The following is a 19,105-nucleotide window of genomic DNA, read 5'->3' as shown; positions in this document are numbered from 1 at the left end:
TGTCGCCTGTCCAGAAGTACTAGAGTTTGAAGCACTTCCATTTTAAGGGAAAGGCACTCAAGGATTAAAAGATTGTCAACCCGGCGATAAAAGACTCATTCAGCGAAATAATTAACTTATTACAAGAGAGAACACTGGTTCAACAGTCAGAGCTCAGACGCACACAGGCGATATTTGTTGTACAAGCCCTTCACTATGGAAGGAGAGCCATGGACAATGAACCAAGATACCAGACGTGAAGGGGTTTTTATACTGCTGGACGACTTTCAAAAGGAAAAAGCTACTTTTTAGCCCGACTCAGGATGATGGAGAATCATCTTTATACTCGAACGTGTTTTCATCTTCCCACTGAAGGAGCTTAACTACTGAAGATCAGAACACTCGTCTGGTTTCAAAGAAATGTGACTACAAGACTGAGCTCATCTTAATCGAGAAGAAGGTTCTGGCAAGAAGCCTCTTGAGATACGTGCCTCTGGGCCAGCCACCTAACTCCTTCCCCATTACAAAGTCGCACAAGTCATTGGAATTGCCCCAATCCCTGAAAAGCGACTCGGCAAACATCTAGTTTTCAGGGTTTATGTCATTTTTTATATATTAAAAGGAAATGTGCCATCAAAAATTACCGATGGTTTTAAATTAAGTTTTATGTTAAACATATTTCTTTCGGAATTTTTTGGCGATTTGTTTTTCCATGTCACTATCTATACTTAAAGAGGACCTTTCACCGGATTTTATTAATTGAGATAAGTACTTGTAGGGTACCCCCCGCTGATGCTGCCACCTTGCCTGTTTTGTTAAAACAGCGCTCCTACGCCGCGCCCCCCGGTATTTTCCCCGCTCGGTATGCAAATACTGAGCATCGGAGCAATGGGGAGGAGACACAGTCTTTCTCTGTGGGCGTCTCCTTCTTCCCTGGCGGTAGCGCTGTCCAATCGCATCGGAGAGCGTCACAGCCAGGGAGGTTTTTTCTCCCTGGCTGTGACTCTATGCACTGCGATTGAACAGCGCTACCGCCAGGGAAGAAGGAGACGCCCACAGAGAAAGACAGTGTCTCCTCCCCATTGCTCCTGAGCGGGGAAAATACCGGGGGGCAGAGCGGTGTAGGAGCGCTGTTTTAAGAAACCAGGCAGGGTGGTAGCATCAGAGGAGGGGTACCCCGCAAGTACAAGTACTTATCTCAATTAAAAAAAAAAAAGGTGAAAGGTCCTCTTTAAATAAAAATCCTAAAATCGTGCAATGTTCACACTGACCACTAGGCGTAATATATGTCAAGCCTTTCTTGTTCTAGGAGAGCATCCACATGGTCCATAGACACAATGGTCAGGAGGGGACCTCTGACTTCTATGGGAGAGCTTTCTAAGCATGTTCTGTGAGCTGTGCAGAAATCAGGAGGGAGTGGATAGGCTGTGATATCACCTACTGTATTTGTAGATTGTAAGCTCTTGTGGGCAGGGTCCTCTCCCCCTCTGTACCAGTCTGCTCATAGTTTCATGTTTATCGTATTTGTATTTTTTATATTATGTATGTGTAACCCCCTCTTGATATACAGGTGAAACTCGAAAAAATTTGAATATCGTGCAAAAGCTCATTTATTTCAGTAATGCAACTTAAAAGGAATTGCATTAATGCAGCTTAAAATTTGAATTTTGTGAAAAGGTTCAATATTCTAGGCTCAAAGTGTCACACTCTAGTCAGCTAATTAATCCATACCCCCTGAGCAAAGGGGACCTGAGATTGTGACTTTGGGGCTTGAAATATCTCGCCTTGCATGTAATGAGTCCATCTCATATATTAGTTTCACCTTTTAAGTTGCATTACTGAAATAAATGAACTTTGCACGATATTCTAATTTTTCGAGTTTCCCCTGTACAGCCCTATGGAACTAATGACTCTTTCAAATAAATAATGATGATAATATTCTTGTGAATGGTGGATCCTGTTATCTATACAGAGGTGTTACTTGTCATTGTAACTCTGCCTTTGGTGATCATGAGAACAGCTACTGACAAGTGATATATACGGAACAGGAAATCATGGCTCATTATAAGTGCAAAAATTGGATCACAACAGGATTATACACTGTTTTTCAAATCGATACATGGAAAATAAAAAATAAAACATTCTGAAAAAAATATCTACGTTTAATATAAAAAAAGTGATTTAAACAAAAGGAAACTTTCTGATGACACATTCCATTTAAGTCACAGTGTTGAGTTATTGCTTACAGGTCAATATGAAAAGACTAATCTAATAGAAACAATGCCTTACACATTCTGCCACCACCACCATCATCGTGGCATACATGTCAAAGGAGAACATTTTAAGATAATGTAAAGCAAAAACTGTTAGGCCCGTTCAGTATGTTTTTGAAGAAGGCAATGGGTCCAACACCTTGTGATTATGTACATCATAATGTGTTTTCTATAGGATCTTAGAGCTGTGGTCTGCTGGAATCTATCCATGGCGTAAAGACACATTTCCCAGAATTTCAGAGGAGAGTGTATGACCAATAAGTCTCCTCACACCAACTTCTCAAGCAGAGAGTACCCCCCAAATCCTGAATTAGGCTGCTCACCCAGTTAAGCCAGTACTCAACTGTGTGCAGATGAGGTGCTGGCTTATTTATTATCCAAGTCATGTAACAAAGGCCTAGTTAAAGGGTCGAACATTGACTTCTAGGATAGCTGCCTTACATCTGGTGGCATTAAAAGCAGAGCTTTCTAAAAGCTCATTTGCATCTCTTTATTCCCAGAATTCCAGAGGAGCATGTATGGCCCATAAGTCTCTCTCCCCAAGGAGAGAGAGTACTCCCCAAAAGATAAAATATTCCTCTGTGAGAACAGTTTACAACACATGAAAGGCGTCTGGTACATGAATGTTTGAGGCGGGATATTATGGCTCTCAGCAGATGCTGGATATTGACTGATGGGGTCAGGAAAGCTTTTCAAAACGGTTCTATTGGACAGGCTTTCAACAGGCCCCAGCCCTGGCTCGAAATAGTCAGCTCCTGCACTGACCCATGATAGGTTTGATTGGAACAAAGCTAAAAGAGCATATAAAGTAAAGTGTGGCTAGTTTCACACTAGCGTTTGTACATCCGTCAGGGAACAGCCTACAGATGGGAGCTGCTGCGCATGCGTGCCTATGCACTCCTGCTGTCCCGGGGACACCAGAGAGGCCTGCGCTTTTTCCTATAGTGCACGAGCACGACCACCACTGCTGGACTGCAGGTTGGTCATAACCCCTGGATATGAGCAGTGTGCAATGTGATGGAAGAATGAATCAAGCCAGCATTCATATTCATTTGGCGGTTACATCAAGACACGGGTAGATTAGTATGACATGGCACATGGGTTGCCCATCAGACACTCACGGCTTTCAGGGTGAGATCACATTGGTAGACAAGCTCTCGTATCTGCGTTAAAATTTCACTCTTCGCATTTTCCATATCAATTCGTTTCTCTTCCACCTCTGCCACACAAGCCTTGTAATGTTCTTTAGCCTCTTCGGCCTATAAAGTATAAAAAGGTAAGGTTCATGCCCGAGCCCATTGTTACCTAGAGGTGACTGGCTGCCACTCATGTGTCCTTCATTCCCTTCACTGGTAAAGCAGGCAAAATGCCTTAGAGGCCTAGCTCACCCGATTGTAATGATACCCTTCACTTTATTCTGGAAAAAAAATGTTTTTATTTAATATGCAAATGAACAGTTAAGTGCACCGAGGGCTGGCTCAAACCACTCTGTGCACCCTTGCTCCCTCCCTCTCCTACTTGATAGACAGGACCAGGCGCAATGACTATGCAGGAACCTGGCCCTGTCAATCAAGGAGAGAGAAAATCTGCCAGAGAAAGTAGGAGGAGCAAGGGTGCACAGAGTGGATTGGGGCCCAACCTCAGTGCACTTAACTGGTGATTTGCATATGGATTACAAGTACTTTTTTTCCCTCCAGAATGAGGATTGCTAAGCGAAAGGTATCATTACATTCAGCTGAGGTAGCCCTACAAGACATTGTGCCTGCTTTACCAGTGAATTTCCTGGTGACAGAACCCCTAGAAGCACCTCATACCTTTTGTAAAGCCTCCTGCTCCAAGCGTCGCCTCTTCTCCACTTGTTTGCTCCCGTCTTTCAGGAGTCCTCCAGATAAACTAAGCTGCTCCTCCTCAGCTCGGACTGTACTAGATTTTGCTTTCTCGTGCTCATCTTGCCTTTGAACGTTCAATAACTTGGCTTTCCGAAGAGCAGTTTCCAATTCTTCCTGCAAAAAACAACCACAAAATAAACCACAATGCATAAAAACAGTGTATCCACCAGTGTAATAGGACCATAACTGAAGAAACCAGTGTTATCAGACCATCTTCTAGATGAAATACATGGATGACTATTTAAAGGGGTTAGCCTATCTCAGACATTGATGGTATATCACTAGGATATGCCACCAAAGTCAAATAGGTGCGGGTCTCAGACGTGAAGGAGAGCACACTGCGCATGCACGGAACGCTCGCCATTCATTGCCAAAGGAGTTCCGAAAAGTGAGCAAGCTCAGCTATCTTCAGAACTTCCACAGTGTTTAATGGAGGGTGGCCATGATTGCTTGGTGCACTCTCCTTCACTTTGGAGGACCCTTTCTGGAGATGGGAGCAGGTCACAGAGGTGGGACTAGCACCTACCTGACATTGATAACATATTCTAGGGATAGATCATCAATGTCTGGGATGAGACAACCCCTTTAATGTATACGGAAAACTCCAGACTCTCTTCCGATGGCAGACAGCAGGGGAAAGGAGGGTTAGACGAATTGCAACATACTTAATCCTTCTGATCTTATGGGAGATAAGCCACTGACACAGGTGTCTGGCAGCGCCTTATTCCCATCTCCCCCATGAGAAACCCAATGCATGCCCGGCTTGGGAGGAACAGCTGTCGGCCGGACGAGTGTCCCTTATTTTTGTTCTGTTCCAGGTGATTCACCAATTGTAATGTAGCTACAAATAACACAATGCACAACTGCTGCTATAATGGCCGATAAAGCTATAAAATCCAAGAAAGGAGGAGCAGAAGCGAAATGTAATTAGAACTCCTGGGTACTGACCATTTTCTTCTGTTCTCGTTGCCAAAGTTCTTTCATTTCCTTCCTTTGTCTGTCGACCTCCGATCTTCGGGCTTGAAGAGGCTAGAGTCAAAGCAAGACTGTTACGCTGCTTGCATGTGGAGAGCGTATAAAAATATGTGCTGCTCGATCAATCCAACATGTCTATGATCAGCTAATGTGAGATTTCACAACCGTGTCCAGAGATTCTACACAAAAGAAGAACTTTCTTTCATGGAGGTTTGCAGCATGATATCTAAAGAGCTTATTTCATCATGAAAGCCCAAATTCAGCTTTACGCTAGCCAGGAGATTGGGTGAATCTTCAGAAACCCCCATTGAACAGCTTTTACCATCAATGAAATCTGTGGCCAGGCCATGTAATATAGGGATGAACCAGATCTGCCAGAGATACTCTTGGCTAACACCTCTGGCTCATAGAGAGGGAATACCCTCCATCAGTTGCTCATCATTTTCGAGTATGCTGCTATGTAACAAATGGGGAGCAACTCTAAGACACCTTAGAAAATCCATGTAAAATGGTGTCATTGATACTTGTGAGAAGATCATATTGGTGAAGTCTTTGATCTGGATCAATCACTGTTTTACAGACTGACGGGACTCCTAAACCTAGTCAGCACTGATTATAGATTTATTACTGAAATTAAGGGGGTTTGCCTGGGATTAGAAAAACATGGCTGCCTTCTTCCAAAAACAGCACCGCTCCTGTCCACAGGTTGTGTGCGGTATTGCAGCTCCGACCCATGGACTCCAACGGAGCTAAGCTGAAATACCAGACATAACCCATGGACAGGGATGGTGCTGTTTTTTGCAATAAAGCAGACATGTTTTTCTAATCCTGGACCACCCTTTTAAAATAAAATAATTGGCCATCTAAATCAATGGCAGTGTGATCCTATTTTTTTTGGGGGGGGGGAATCTGATGCAGTACGCTATGAGCAAAGTCAAACAGTTTCAGCTCTCTCTAGAGCCCTTTCATTCTGGAAATCACAGGTGGTCCAAGAACATAGACTTCACCAGTGTGGTCCTTTCACATGCATGACATATCAGAAGATTAAGGGGGGATTTACCAAATCTGGTGTAAAAGGATAACTCTGGCTTAGCTGCCCACAGCAACCAATCAGATTCCACCTTTAATTTTATAGAGCTCATTTGGAAAATGAAAGGTAGAATCTGATTGCTTGCTATGGGCAACTAAGATAGTTTTCCTTTACACCAGTTTTGATAAATTTCCCACTAAATGTATTATTCTACCATTTAGCTGGATGATTCTTAAAGGGGTTTTCCAGGGTTCAATACCGATGGTCTATCCTCAGGATAGGTTATCAATATCTGATTGGCGAGGGTCTAACTATTGCCATCCCTGGCGATCCGATCAGCTGTTTAAAGAGGATACGGCGCTCTGATGATCATTGCGTCCTACTTACAGTATACCAAGCACAGCGCCATACGTTGTATAGTGGCTGTGCTTAGTATTGCAGCCCTGGTCCATTCACTTGAATTAGACTTCAAATAGGCCATGTGTGCAATGAACGTGACCTTACTGGCCTAGGGAGGGGCCGCGGCACTCACTGGAGCTGATCAGCGGGGGTCAGATACTGATGATCTTTCCTGAAGATAGCTTCTGGAAACACCCTTCAGACACTGAGCTCCTTATAAAGAAATTCGCTAAAGAAACTCAAAGTTTTACACTTAGGATTATATAGCAGATGCTTCCTGGCAACGCAAATCCTACATACCAGCTTGTTACCAAGCTTCACATATTTTCACAGTGACGGCATGCCTCGTCTATGGCTCACCTGAAGGAACTTGTTGCTCTGAAGTGCACTGATGGTTTGAAGCCATAACTGGCTGCATTCAATGTCATTCTGGAAAGCAGTTGTGAAAATTGGCTGGCATGGCATGAACTCCTGAAAACAAACACATTTATTCATGTAAGTGCCAAGCAGGACCATTTACTGCTGTTCAAGGACCCGCTGCATGGCAACAAGCGGGAAAACCAGAACGCTAAAGTGCCAGTCCGTATCTACTCTCAAAACTGTTCAAAAAATATAAAAATCAAGCAGAACTCTTTTGGTTACAACTGAACCGATCTTTGGGTTCCAGAGCTGTGCTATTACAATCGCCTTGACACATGCTACATACGTGTCCAGAGTAACCGCTATGTGCAGCATGGACAGAAGCTAGACAGGCTGGGAGTGACTCAATAAGGTCCTGGTAGTCGCAGATATCTGGAGCCATGCTTGACTGCAGTGCATCCTACAGCTTCTGGAGGGTGCATGGGGGAGAATTCATAGAGTGAACATGACGATCGAGGTGGACACACAGATGCTGGAGGGTGCATGGGGGAGAATTCATAGAGTGAACATGACGATCGAGGTGGACACACAGCTGCTGGAGGGTGCATGGGGGAGAATTCATAGAGTGAACATGACGATCGAGGTGGACACACAGCTGCTGGAGGGTGCATGGGGGAGAATTCATAGAGTGAACATGACGATCGAGGTGGACACACAGCTGCTGGAGGGAGCATGGGGGAGAATTCATAGAGTGACCATGACTATCGAGGTGGACACACAGCTGCTGGAGGGAGCATGGGGGAGAATTCATAGAGTGAACATGACGATCGAGGTGGACACACAGATGCTCAGTTGGGTTCAAGTCTGGGGAATTAGGGGGCCAGGGTAGGACTTGGAAGTCTTTTTACGCTCTTCCAATTGGTATTGGACATTTCTAGCTATGTGACATGTCACATTGTCTTGCTGCAAGATCCCATCCGCCCCAGGGAAGACAATGACATATCAAAAATGTTTACGAAATGCGCAGGTATGACTATTACATTTAGAAAACACACATTTAAAGGGACACTAAACTTTTCAAGGATATGTCAAAGAGACATATCAAAAGTTTCGATTGGTGAGTGTCTGTGCCCTGACCCCACCGATCGCTAGAACAAGGGGAGAGAAACGAAACGCGAGCATAACACAGTCTCTCTCATCGCTGTACAGACGGCTCCATAGAACTCTAAGGGCATGTCTCGATTCCATCCCCTGCGCCAAAGAGAGCGCAATATGCTGGCGCTTCTCTCTCCTCGCTCTAGAGATCGGTCCTTTTAATTTCCCAGTTACAGTGTAAATAGTGCAAAATGTGGGGGGGGGGGGGGGGGAAGGGAAATCGGTCACTGTCCTCCAGAGGTCTTTTAACCCTTTAAGAAGCCATGACGTAGCTGTACGTCATGGATCCGTTCCCTAAACATGGCACCCGCTTGCGCGTGCAGCGGGCGCCTTAGCCGCGGGGTCTCTGCTATGATCGCATACATCTTACCTTTCAGATGTCACAGACCGGAACCGGAAGTTGCGCGCTTCCAGTCGGGTAACAGTGTTCCCCGGCTGAGATCGGGGGACCTGTTACCTTGAGCTAATTGACCGAAGCCTCAAGCAGGCTTCAGAGTCAATTAGATGTATATATCAATACAGGTCACTAGGTGGCAGCCTTGTATTGATATAGTGCAAATGAAGTCTTGAATGATGGCTATTTAGCCATCACTGAATACTATGGGCAATCGAATGATTGCCGGTTATTGTCACCCAAGGTGACTTAAAAAAAAGTAAAAAAAAACTAACAAAAAAAACAAAAACGTTTTTACTAATATAAAAAACAAAAACAAAACTAAGAGTTCAAATCACCCCCCTTTCCTGTAAATAAAAATACTTAACCAATAAAAAAAAAAAAACATCATGGGCATCGCCAGGTGCGAAAATGCCCATACTATTAAAATATAATATTATTAATGGCATATGGCAAATGGCGTAGCGAAAAAAACCCCAAAAAACAGCCAATTTGCCATTTTTTGTCACTTCGACTACCCAATAATTTTTTTTATAAAAAGTGATCAAAAAGTCGCACACACTTAAAATTGGTATCACTGAAAAGAACAGATCATCCTGCAAAAAATTAGCCCTCACACAGCCCCGTACACATAGCTACAAAAAAAGTTATAGGGGTCAGAATATGGTTATGGAAAAAAAAAAAAATTCCTCAAAGGCTTTAATTTTTTTTTTCAGTATTAAAACGCAAGAAACAGTATACAAGTGTGGTATCGTTGGAAACGTACTGATCTGGAGAATGAAGAGAACAAGTAAATTTTACCGCAAAGTGTACAGTGTAAAAAAACAAACAAACAAACAAAAACCTTTATCAGAATTGCATTTTTTCCCAATTCTACCCAATTTGGATTTTTTTTCCCCGCTCCCTACTACATGGTATGCAACCGTAAATGGTGCCATTAGAAAGTACAACTTGTCCCGCAAAAAATAAGCCCTCATGAGCCTATGTGAATGGAAAAGTTAAAAAGGTTAGGACTATAGGAAGGCGGGGAGTGAAAAACGAAAACGCAAAAATGGAAAGTCCCAGGGCCCTTAAGGGGTTAAAGAATGAATTATGTGGCAAAAATAAGTACAAAAATATAATACAATACAAATAGAATAAAAACAAAAAAATAAACACCCACTCCAACAGCAACCGTCAGTCACTACTATCACCCTGTTCATGCGAAACTATGCACATTATATACGTATAAGAAAGGAGCTGTAGTTTAACAATAAAAAAAAAGACAAACTTTTTGCACACGTTGCCCAAAAAAATTCGGCAGTCCAACAAATAAAAAAGTAACAACAAAAACAAAAATAAAATTAAAAAAAGGTCATTAAAAGGGTTAAAGATGAGAGTTAACTGACTGACAAGCAATGACAAAAATGCAGAATCATTGATCCTTTTAACAGGCGCGAATGTAAACAGAGACCAACCTGTGGGGCGACAATGGATTTCGCGGCTTCGGCCATCTTTGCAAGATTTCTAGCGGCTTCGGCTTCTGCAATGGAAAACAGAAAACACGCGGTGATGCCGATTCAGAGAAAAGAGAGAAACAAGCGTAATGAAGAACAGTCAGTGAAATCACATTACTGACAGTCTGAAGCACAAGCCTGGCAACAGACTTAATTCCAAAGCTCATTAGGCACCCAGAGAACGGCACTCACCCATATTGAGCCTCTTCTCTACCCAGGCAAGAATATCCTTGGCGTATTTCGACCACGCTTTGGCGTACGACAAGGCCGATTCAACTCCGCTATCAATCCGGAGGAGCATGCTGTCCACTTCTTCTGCCCGAAGGTGCCCTGAAAACGGCATAGGATGCTTCAATGAGTGCTTTCTATCGGAAGCCACCCGCTGGCTCACAAGGAGCGCTGGCCAATTGTGAACGCTCAAGTAACTCTGATCTTAGATAGTTCCTTTAATGCTGCTTGACGGTAAATAGGATTGACACGGATTTTAGAAAGAAAGGGTCAGAGTCACAAGCAACGGCGATGAGCCCGTCACCTGCCGCATGACCATTGTTATACTTGCATGCCTATATATAAGGCTCGCAAAGTCATCTTTTGTATTACACACACGCACTGGAGGCAAACTGAGCGCAGATTAAATCTGATATTAACCAAATCATGTCACTATGCGATATAAAAATAAAAAATAAAAGCAAAAAATAAAATGAAAAGCAAACACAAAGTATGAACAACGCTACATGATATGTAGAGTGATTGACAGTCACTACAATACCCATCATGTAGTATTGGGCAGCGCAATTTGCTGAGCTCCATTCTAGATCATTACTTTAACCTTTTAGTTTAAACTCAAACCAGTTACGAAGAAATAAAAAAATAATTATTTTAACTAATTATTATTTAATTATTTAAATAGTTGACAGAATTTTAAAGGGGTTTTCTCTAGTAGGACATTTATGATCCCAGGCCATTGCAGCTGGCAGCGGCTGATGATGACACCTGACCCCACGTTATGTGAGCACTTTGAGCGCTTCTCGTTAACATGTTGAACATTTACTGTGCACAGGAGGAAAGGGTAAAATAATGATAAAAAAAAAGAGCAGAAAAACAACTCTGGAGCATCTATCCTTAGGACGCTATGATGTGCCATTCCTTTATTATTCCTGCTACAAGTTATGAATGAATTATTAGCAGTTTGCAATGAAGATCCAGATGGGTGTTACCAGTTGGGGGAATGGCCCTGCACGATCCGACACTGCCAGAACAGATTGGATAATGTCAGACTGTGGAGGGACTCCCCCCAAACTGGTAACACCCATCTGGACCTTCATTACAGACTGCTAGTAATTTAGTCATAACTTCCAACAGGAATAATAAAGGAATTGCACAGCACAGAGTCATAAGAATAGATGCTCCAATGCAAATAGTTATTAAAAACAGACATGTGAGAAGAGGGGACAGGTCCTCTTTAAGGCCAAGGGGCTTAGACCAATTTACATAGACTGTGTTGCTGCAATTCATTAGTAACTAAAAGGAGTTGAGAATGTGAGTTTTCTCAAAGCAAACAGACCACATTTTGTGTCTGAGGAATAGAAATATTCACAATATTACCATAAAAATAAAGATATAAAACCCAGCATTATATAAAGCACCGTAATAAACCTATAAAAAGATATCTAAAATAAGATGTTACCTTGAAGATCATCTCTCTCATGAATTGACCCAGGAGAGTCCTCCACGGAAACATTTTCAAATGACTACAAAAAGTAAAAATGTATTATTCATAGTCTACCGATAAAAAAACCTCTGTACAAGATGCATACTCTCTCTCCGAGAGTCAAGTAAAGCCGATCACAGGAGCTCCAGTGATCAGTGTGATCGGACCACCACTGATCAAAATTGCCAAAGTGTCACATCAAGAGTTTTATGAAACGATAGGAACCCTTTAATGGGTGCTGAAAACCTGTTGGGTTGTCCACTCGGCATGACCTACAAATGAGGGTTAGTGCAATTAACCCAAGGATCACGGAAACAATATGGGGGCACATAAGCACCAGGTGCTCCAATCCCAGGTGGTGAAGGCTTCTCCCAATCAGGAGCACATAGCAATGTTTGTTCTGGGGCAACCGTCAGACCTCTGCCAGAGGGGGGTATAACATAACAGTGTATATGGCCTAAACAACGGCCCAGGTACTGTGCACATGCTCGGATGCCATTAACCGGTTTGTTTTTATGACTTTCATTTCTACCTTGCACGTGTAGACAAAGAGAGATCTGTTCCTAGGTCCTCACTACGTGCATTAATAGAGCAGGGCAGGCCACCCCATAATAACTGTTATTTCCTTCTCTGATGTTTGAGAGCAGGCTGGCTCTTGTGTGTTCTTGATGGACTGTAGATTACAGTAAGCCGACAGAACATGATGGGTTCTGTAGTTCAACGAGGAGGACAATGAGTAACAGTAATATTCACCTTAAAGGGGTTATCTGGCTTCTAAAGGTTAAATAAAAACAGCAGAAAGGTCTCACAAATAACAAAAAATGCCAACACTGACCTCTTCAAACCTCTGCTGATCCAGTAGTGTCCAAAGTCTTTGGATGCATGTGACTGCTGCAGCCAGTTAGAGGCCTCTATAGTCAACGCCCCATCATTGGCACCACGGCTACCATCGCAGCACTTGGCCACTAAGACCACTGACTGGCAGAAGTGGTCACGTGATGGCCGCTCTAATGGCAACGCAGCATAAAACAGGCGCTCATAGGGTTAGTATTTTAAAGGTAAAGTAAGTTGGGCAGGAAGTCAGTGTATATGAAGGCTCATCTTAGGCCGTGCTGAATGTTGCACAACTTTTATGTATGCTTAGCTTGGTAGGTGCTGCAGAAGACCTTCACCCCTAGGTCTGGGCTCTAGCCATGTCAGGGGAAAGGAGGAGGATACTAAGGAGGAGGTGCTAAATTACCAATGTATCTATGGACATGAACTCCATGAACTTGAAGTCCAGAAGATCATTTACTAAAGGGGTTCTCCAGGCTACAGATATTGATAACCTATCCTCACAATAGATCATCAATATTAGAATGGTGGAGGTCCACCACCGAGCACCCCATATCAGTAGGGCCAGATCATCATTGGTGCAAGTGGAGCACTTTGTCCAGGCCCCGCTCTGCACCATTACTGGGGGGCCCCAGTCACCAGATTGATTCAACTGGTTTCTGTGGTCCATGCACTCAATTGTATCTGTGTCTACAGGACGCAGATATAACTGAAAACCTGGCAGTGCCGGCAAGATAAGGGAATCATTGATTCCCTGTCCTACCAATTCTGGAGCTTTTCTGTGATGTAAGCGGTGCAATGACATCATCACACCACCTGCAACATTCCAAAAAAGCAGTATCTCAGCGCCGACACTACACGGTGTAGTGCGCTGCCCGCCTCCAGCTTTGTACACTACACGGTGTAGTGCGCTGCCCGCCTCCAGCTTTGTACACTACACGGTGTAGTGCGCTGCCCGCCTCCAGCTTTGTACACTACACGGTGTAGTGCGCTGCCCGCCTCCAGCTTTGTACACTACACGGTGTAGTGCGCTGCCCGCCTCCAGCTTTGTACACTACACAGTGTAGTGCGCTGCCCGCCTCCAGCTTTGTACACTACACGGTGTAGTGCGCTGCCTGCCTCCAGCTTTGTACACTACACAGTGTAGTGCGCTGCCTGCCTCCAGCTTTGTACACTACACAGTGTCTGGCAAAGCAGCAACTCAAAACAGCTGATCAGTGAGGGTGGCAGGGATGGATGATCTATACTGACTAGTGTTGAGCGAACTTCTGTTTTCAAGTTGGGCGTACAAGGTTCGGGTTATCTAAGAATTCCGTTATGGATTCCGCTACCACCGACCATAACTTATGTGGTCGGGGAATACATAACGGAATTCTTAGATAGCCCGAACCTTGTACGCCGAATTTGAAAACCGAAGTACGCTCATCCCTAATCCTGAGGATTCGTCATCAATGTCTGTAGCTCGGAGAACCCCTTTAAGCAAGCTGGCCACTTGTAAGCAAAGACTGGAATGACTGCTGGAGCATCTGTGATGGATCAGCAAGGGGCGGAAGATGGGAATTTGTCTGATTTGTTGTCATTTTAGAGCATCTGCTGCTGTTTTTATTTGTTCCTATAGAAACTGACCAAATCTGCAAGCAACAAAGAGACCATACAAAAATGGAACTACCTAATATGTGCAAAATGAAAGCACAAGAAACTTTAAACATGGGATTTCCTCCATATATTAGAGCACAGTGCAGTTCCCCTTGGAACGTCATAAAATTTTTTCTTTCGTTTTATATAAAATAAAATAAAAATCAATATAAGAACATTCCATTTTGTGTACGGTCAGTGATTTAAGCAGGAAACAGATTTCATAAGGAAAGCAGAGAACAATGTGGAGCAACTGTGGACGAGTGACAGCAACTGAGCTTACTATAAACATACGTTTGCATTCAAGGACGTGCTGAGTAAAACTTCCTTTTGTGCACATGAAAAAGTTGTTTGTTTTTTTTACAGTTATTGGTGGTCATTATTACAAATTGAATAGTGGCAGGCTCTCTGCTCCTGTGTCCCCATGAAAATCCCGGATCTCAGCCTCATCATAGAGATGCTGTGTGGATCACAGTCCATGTCTACATGTACCAGGCACTATGGAAGCTACTCAGGGTGTGAACATTGACATGAATGGGGAAGCTCTACCTGGCAAGAACCGCGGCCGGGCAGGAATTAGAAATCATGATGATGCGGTGAGTTCAGGTCAGATGAGCCACGGTTGGTCCGGGATCTGTGGTCATCACACGGAGCATGCTTCCTAAATGGAACATGTTCTTGTGAAATTGGCCTTAGGAAGGTCCCATTGATAGGGGACATGCAGTTTAACTTGCAAAAATTGTGCAGCCATAGGCCACCGTTGGCGCTTCGGTCACATGCTGCCGCCACCACAGAGCTGACTGAGGTCACGTGACTCAGCAGTGACATGCCGCTTGCAGATTTGGCTCCCCTAAGGCCAATCATTGGCTGGAGTGGAGCACATGACCCAGTTTGTGCAGGAAGTTTACAACTGGGGATGGGAAGTGCAGTGGAGACAATCTGGGAGCCACAGAGCTGGAATCAAGTGGCATGGAGCAAGTAAGTGTGCTTCCCTTCATAGGTCCTGCTGGGTGGGGTGCAGGGATTTAAAAAAAAAAAATATTTAATAAAAAAGTGGACACCCCTTTAAACATCAAGTACAGAAGGAGGCCTCATGTATTAGTAAGAAATTTGAGGAGAACACTTACCCGACTTCTCCGAGATGCATGAAGCCCCAATGATGAGCCATTGTCTACATCTCCCATAAGGAAATCGGAAACACTGCAAAGGGAGGACAGAAGACTGGTAACTTAACGGATTAAGCTGATGATGTAAAGCTGTGGTCTGGAAAAACGTATTAAACAAACAAGGAACTACATTCAACAAAAGTCATCAAAAACTGCGCCGCCTACTCCGCGGCAGAAACTGACTCAGTTTCTGACATGGCTGTTAACTTTGAACATCGCGGACCCGCTCACAGCTTAGGCTACTTTCACACTGGCGTTTTGGCTTTCCGTTTGTAAGATCCGTTCAGCGCTCTCACAAGCGGTCCAAAACGGATCAGTTTAGCTCCAATGCATTCTGAATGGAAAAGGATCCGCTCAGAATGCATCAGTTTGCCTCCAATCAGTCTCCATTCCGCTCTGGAGGTGGACACCAAAATGCTGCTTGCAGCGTTTTGCTGTCTGCTTGACGAAACTGAGCCAAACGGATCCATCCTGACACACAATGTAAGTCAATGGGGACGGATCCGTTTTCTCTGACACAATCTGGCGCAATAGAAAACTGATCCGTCTCCCATTGACTTTCAATGGAGTTGATGACGGATCCGTCTTGGCTATGTTCCAGATAATACGAACTGATCCGTCCATGATGGATGCATGCGGTTGTATTATTGTAACGGATCCGTTTTTGCAGATCCATGACTGATCCGCCCAAAAAGCGAGTGTGACAGTAGCCTTAGCTCCACTGCATAGAGCTAAACTCCAAGAAGACACCGGCTGCAGCTTCGAGCAGCGGCCATGCGGACACCGCGCAAAGAAGGGACAAGTCCTTTTTTAGGAGAGGTCATGGCTTTAAATCATATGACCGTAAAATGCAGTGGTGTCTCCACTTGAAGGCGGACACCACGTGGCCATAGCCCGATAACGCACTGCTAATCAGTGTGCCATAGAGTTCTGTTAGATGTGCCCCAGCATGCACATGGTCACGTTTCATGCTGCAGATTTGAATTCTGCTTCAGAAGTGACAAGCACTTGTTTAAAGAGAAGTCTGCAAAATACACTGCTTGCTATGTATTTTGCAGGCATCAGTTATGTGGCCTATAGACTTCTATTATGGCGGAATGCAAAACTGAATGCCCCTTGAAGGCCTTCCGTTATGGCCTGTGGTAACGGAATCCATGACGGAATTGTAATAAAACCCGAACTCAAACTTGCTCAACCCTAGTGATATCGGTTATTGTAGTCCTGGTTGTGATGACAGTGAGATGGCTAATGAAAAATTACCTGTACAGAACAGGAAGTCACAACGTATTATTAGGCCTAGCAACCAGTGGGAAAACGGAAGAATTTGTATTTATTTTTTTAAAACAAACAAACATAAGAACACGATTTAAACAGTAGGTTCTGACGACACATTTCCTTTAACCAGGTCCCTCTGTGACAAGGACTTTACTATTTTACTAAGGCTTTGATGCCTTTGTTTTCTACTGTATTTTGTAGGAGATTGGGCAGAATCTCCCATATGGTTAAACAAGGACATCCGAATGGTGTTAGGAATTTTACAAACTGATACTATTATAAGAACGGGACCTTGAGAAGTAGGTGTAATACTGTAGTTCCCTGCTCGTATGGCACAGCACTGTTATTCCATTAGACTACTATTATATTTCAAGTATTCCTTTCTGATGATTTGTAGCTTATTTTGTATGCAGGCGGCTGGTCACAGGAGGCATTGTCGTTGACCAGTCATCTGGTTCCCTCAAAGCCTTCATCAGTGTAGGACCATGTTACAAGCAATCAATCTTGGCCCCTTTCATCTAGGTGTGGGAGCCCACACTCCTTTTACTTACACGTTGCCAAAGGTGAAGGCTAAAGTGTCAATGGATGTAAAGATTTCTCCAAATTGCTCCCTTCTGTTCTCTTCATTAATGTTTTTGAAGTTCACAGCTACAGGTAAGCAAAAAAAATAAAAATAGTAAATGACATAAAATAAATTTATCATAAAATAAAAATAAAATATATATTTTTTTACAATAACAAAAACATGAAGGACATTTCAATGAGTGCTATTCGGTTTGATTTCTATTAGGTCTGCGCCTCCAGCATTGGGGCTGATTAGAGGATCCTCTGGTACTGTGGTGGGCCAGTCCAGCTTTGTATTCCCCCATATAGGCGGTATAATTCACATATTCTTAGGCCCCTTTCACACGGGCAAGTATTCCGCGCGGATGCGATGCGTGAGTTGAACTGAATTCCGACCCATTCATTTCTATGGGGCTGTTCACATGAGCGGTGATTTTCACGCATCACGTGTGCGTTGCGTGAAAATCGCAGCATGCTCTATATTCTGCGTTTTTCACGCAACGCAGGCCCTATAGAAGTGAATGGGGCTGCGTGAAAATCACAAGCATCCGCAAGCAAGTGCAGATGCGGTGCGATTTTCACGCACGGTTGCTAGGAGACGATCGGGATGGAGACCCGATCATTATTATTTCCCCTTATAACATGGTTATAAGGGAAAATAATAGCATTCTGAATACAGAATGCATAGTAAAATAGCGCTGGAGGGGTTAAAAAAATTAATTAAAAAAAATTTAACTCGCCTTAATCCACTTGATCGCGAAGCCCGGCTTCTCTTCTGTCTTCATCTCAGCTGTGCAGCAACAGGACCTGTGGTGACGTCACTCCGGCCATCACATGATCCATCACCATGGTAAAAGATCATGTGACGGACCATGTGATGATTGGAGTGACGTCACCACAGGTCCTGTTGCTGCACAGCTAAGATGAAGACAGAAGGAGATGTCGGGCTTCGCGATCAAGTGGATTAAGGTGAGTTAAATTATTATTTATTTATTTTTTAACCCCTCCAGCGCTATTTTACTATGCATTCTGTATTCAGAATGCTATTATTTTCCCTTATAACCATGTTATAAGGGAAAATAATACAATCTACAGAACACCGATCCCAAGCCCGAACTTCTGTGAAGAAGTTCGGGTACCAAACATGCGTGATTTTTCTCACGCGAGTGCAAAACGCATTACAATGTTTTGCACTCGCGCGGAAAAGTCGCGGGTGTTCCCGTAACACACCCGCACATTTTCCTGCAACGCCCGTCTGAAAGAGGCCTTATAGATGTATTAGGCATCTATGCCCACAGTCCTAAAGAACAGCAACTGGGACCTTAATTCTAAGACTGTTGATATTAACCCCTGCCCCCTGCTGGCACTGAGAAGGTTAACCTATAGAGCAGACACAGTATACATGGGAACCTGCTATTCCTAAATTAATTTGAGGCTGGTTGGCACAGAGAGGTATTATAGAGTAGGTTCTCATCCAGAATGAGGTCACCTTGCCGTGGTGGATGGGTACAAAATGTATTTGCCAAGTACCTTTTATTTATATTATACAGTGAATATAACATAAGTTCATATATTCTATGTTTGCAGAGTGCTGTTGCATTGTGTTTGCTTTTACTTTTGTATTTTCTGCCATGGAGATGCGCACTTGCCATTTCCCTCATTTTGCAGGAGGTGCTAAGGACTCATGCACACAAACTTATTTTTTTGTCAGCATCCGGTACGCATTTTATGTGGGTGGGATGTTGACCCATTCACTGCAATGGGGCTGCAAAAGATGTGGACAGCACACCGTGTGCTGTCCGCATTCGGATAAATATTCGGTTGCATCCGAAAAATATAGAACATGTCCTATTCTTGTCTGCATTGCGGACAAGGAAAGGACTGTTTTATTATGGGGTGGACGGTTCCATTCTGCAAAATCTGGAATGCACAAGGCTGGTCTCAATGTTTTGTGGACCGCAAAACAGGCA

At 43.7% G+C, this 19,105-nt stretch overlaps 1 protein-coding gene across 2 annotated transcripts in view; it reads right to left on the bottom strand.

Annotated features, from left to right (window-relative positions):
• ARHGAP29 (Rho GTPase activating protein 29) overlaps window positions 1-19,105 on the bottom strand; it is a 108,851-nt gene that overhangs the window by 16,025 nt on the left and 73,721 nt on the right. For both annotated transcript variants that reach the window (XM_040406669.1, XM_040406670.1), the window contains 9 exons: window positions 17,123-17,219; window positions 15,258-15,330; window positions 11,638-11,701; window positions 10,143-10,280; window positions 9,912-9,976; window positions 6,906-7,016; window positions 5,090-5,170; window positions 4,067-4,255; window positions 3,374-3,511 (listed from right to left, as the gene is read on the bottom strand). In XM_040406669.1, coding sequence (XP_040262603.1) covers window positions 3,374-3,511; window positions 4,067-4,255; window positions 5,090-5,170; window positions 6,906-7,016; window positions 9,912-9,976; window positions 10,143-10,280; window positions 11,638-11,701; window positions 15,258-15,330; window positions 17,123-17,219 — 956 coding nt within the window. The remainder of the gene's footprint in view (window positions 1-3,373; window positions 3,512-4,066; window positions 4,256-5,089; window positions 5,171-6,905; window positions 7,017-9,911; window positions 9,977-10,142; window positions 10,281-11,637; window positions 11,702-15,257; window positions 15,331-17,122; window positions 17,220-19,105) is intronic.

The sequence above is a fragment of the Bufo bufo genome, chromosome 9 (genome assembly GCF_905171765.1).
Source record: "Bufo bufo chromosome 9, aBufBuf1.1, whole genome shotgun sequence".
Lineage (NCBI taxonomy): Eukaryota > Metazoa > Chordata > Amphibia > Anura > Bufonidae > Bufo > Bufo bufo.
Note: the sequence above shows the minus strand (reverse complement) of the source record. Positions and strands in the feature narration are given on the sequence as shown.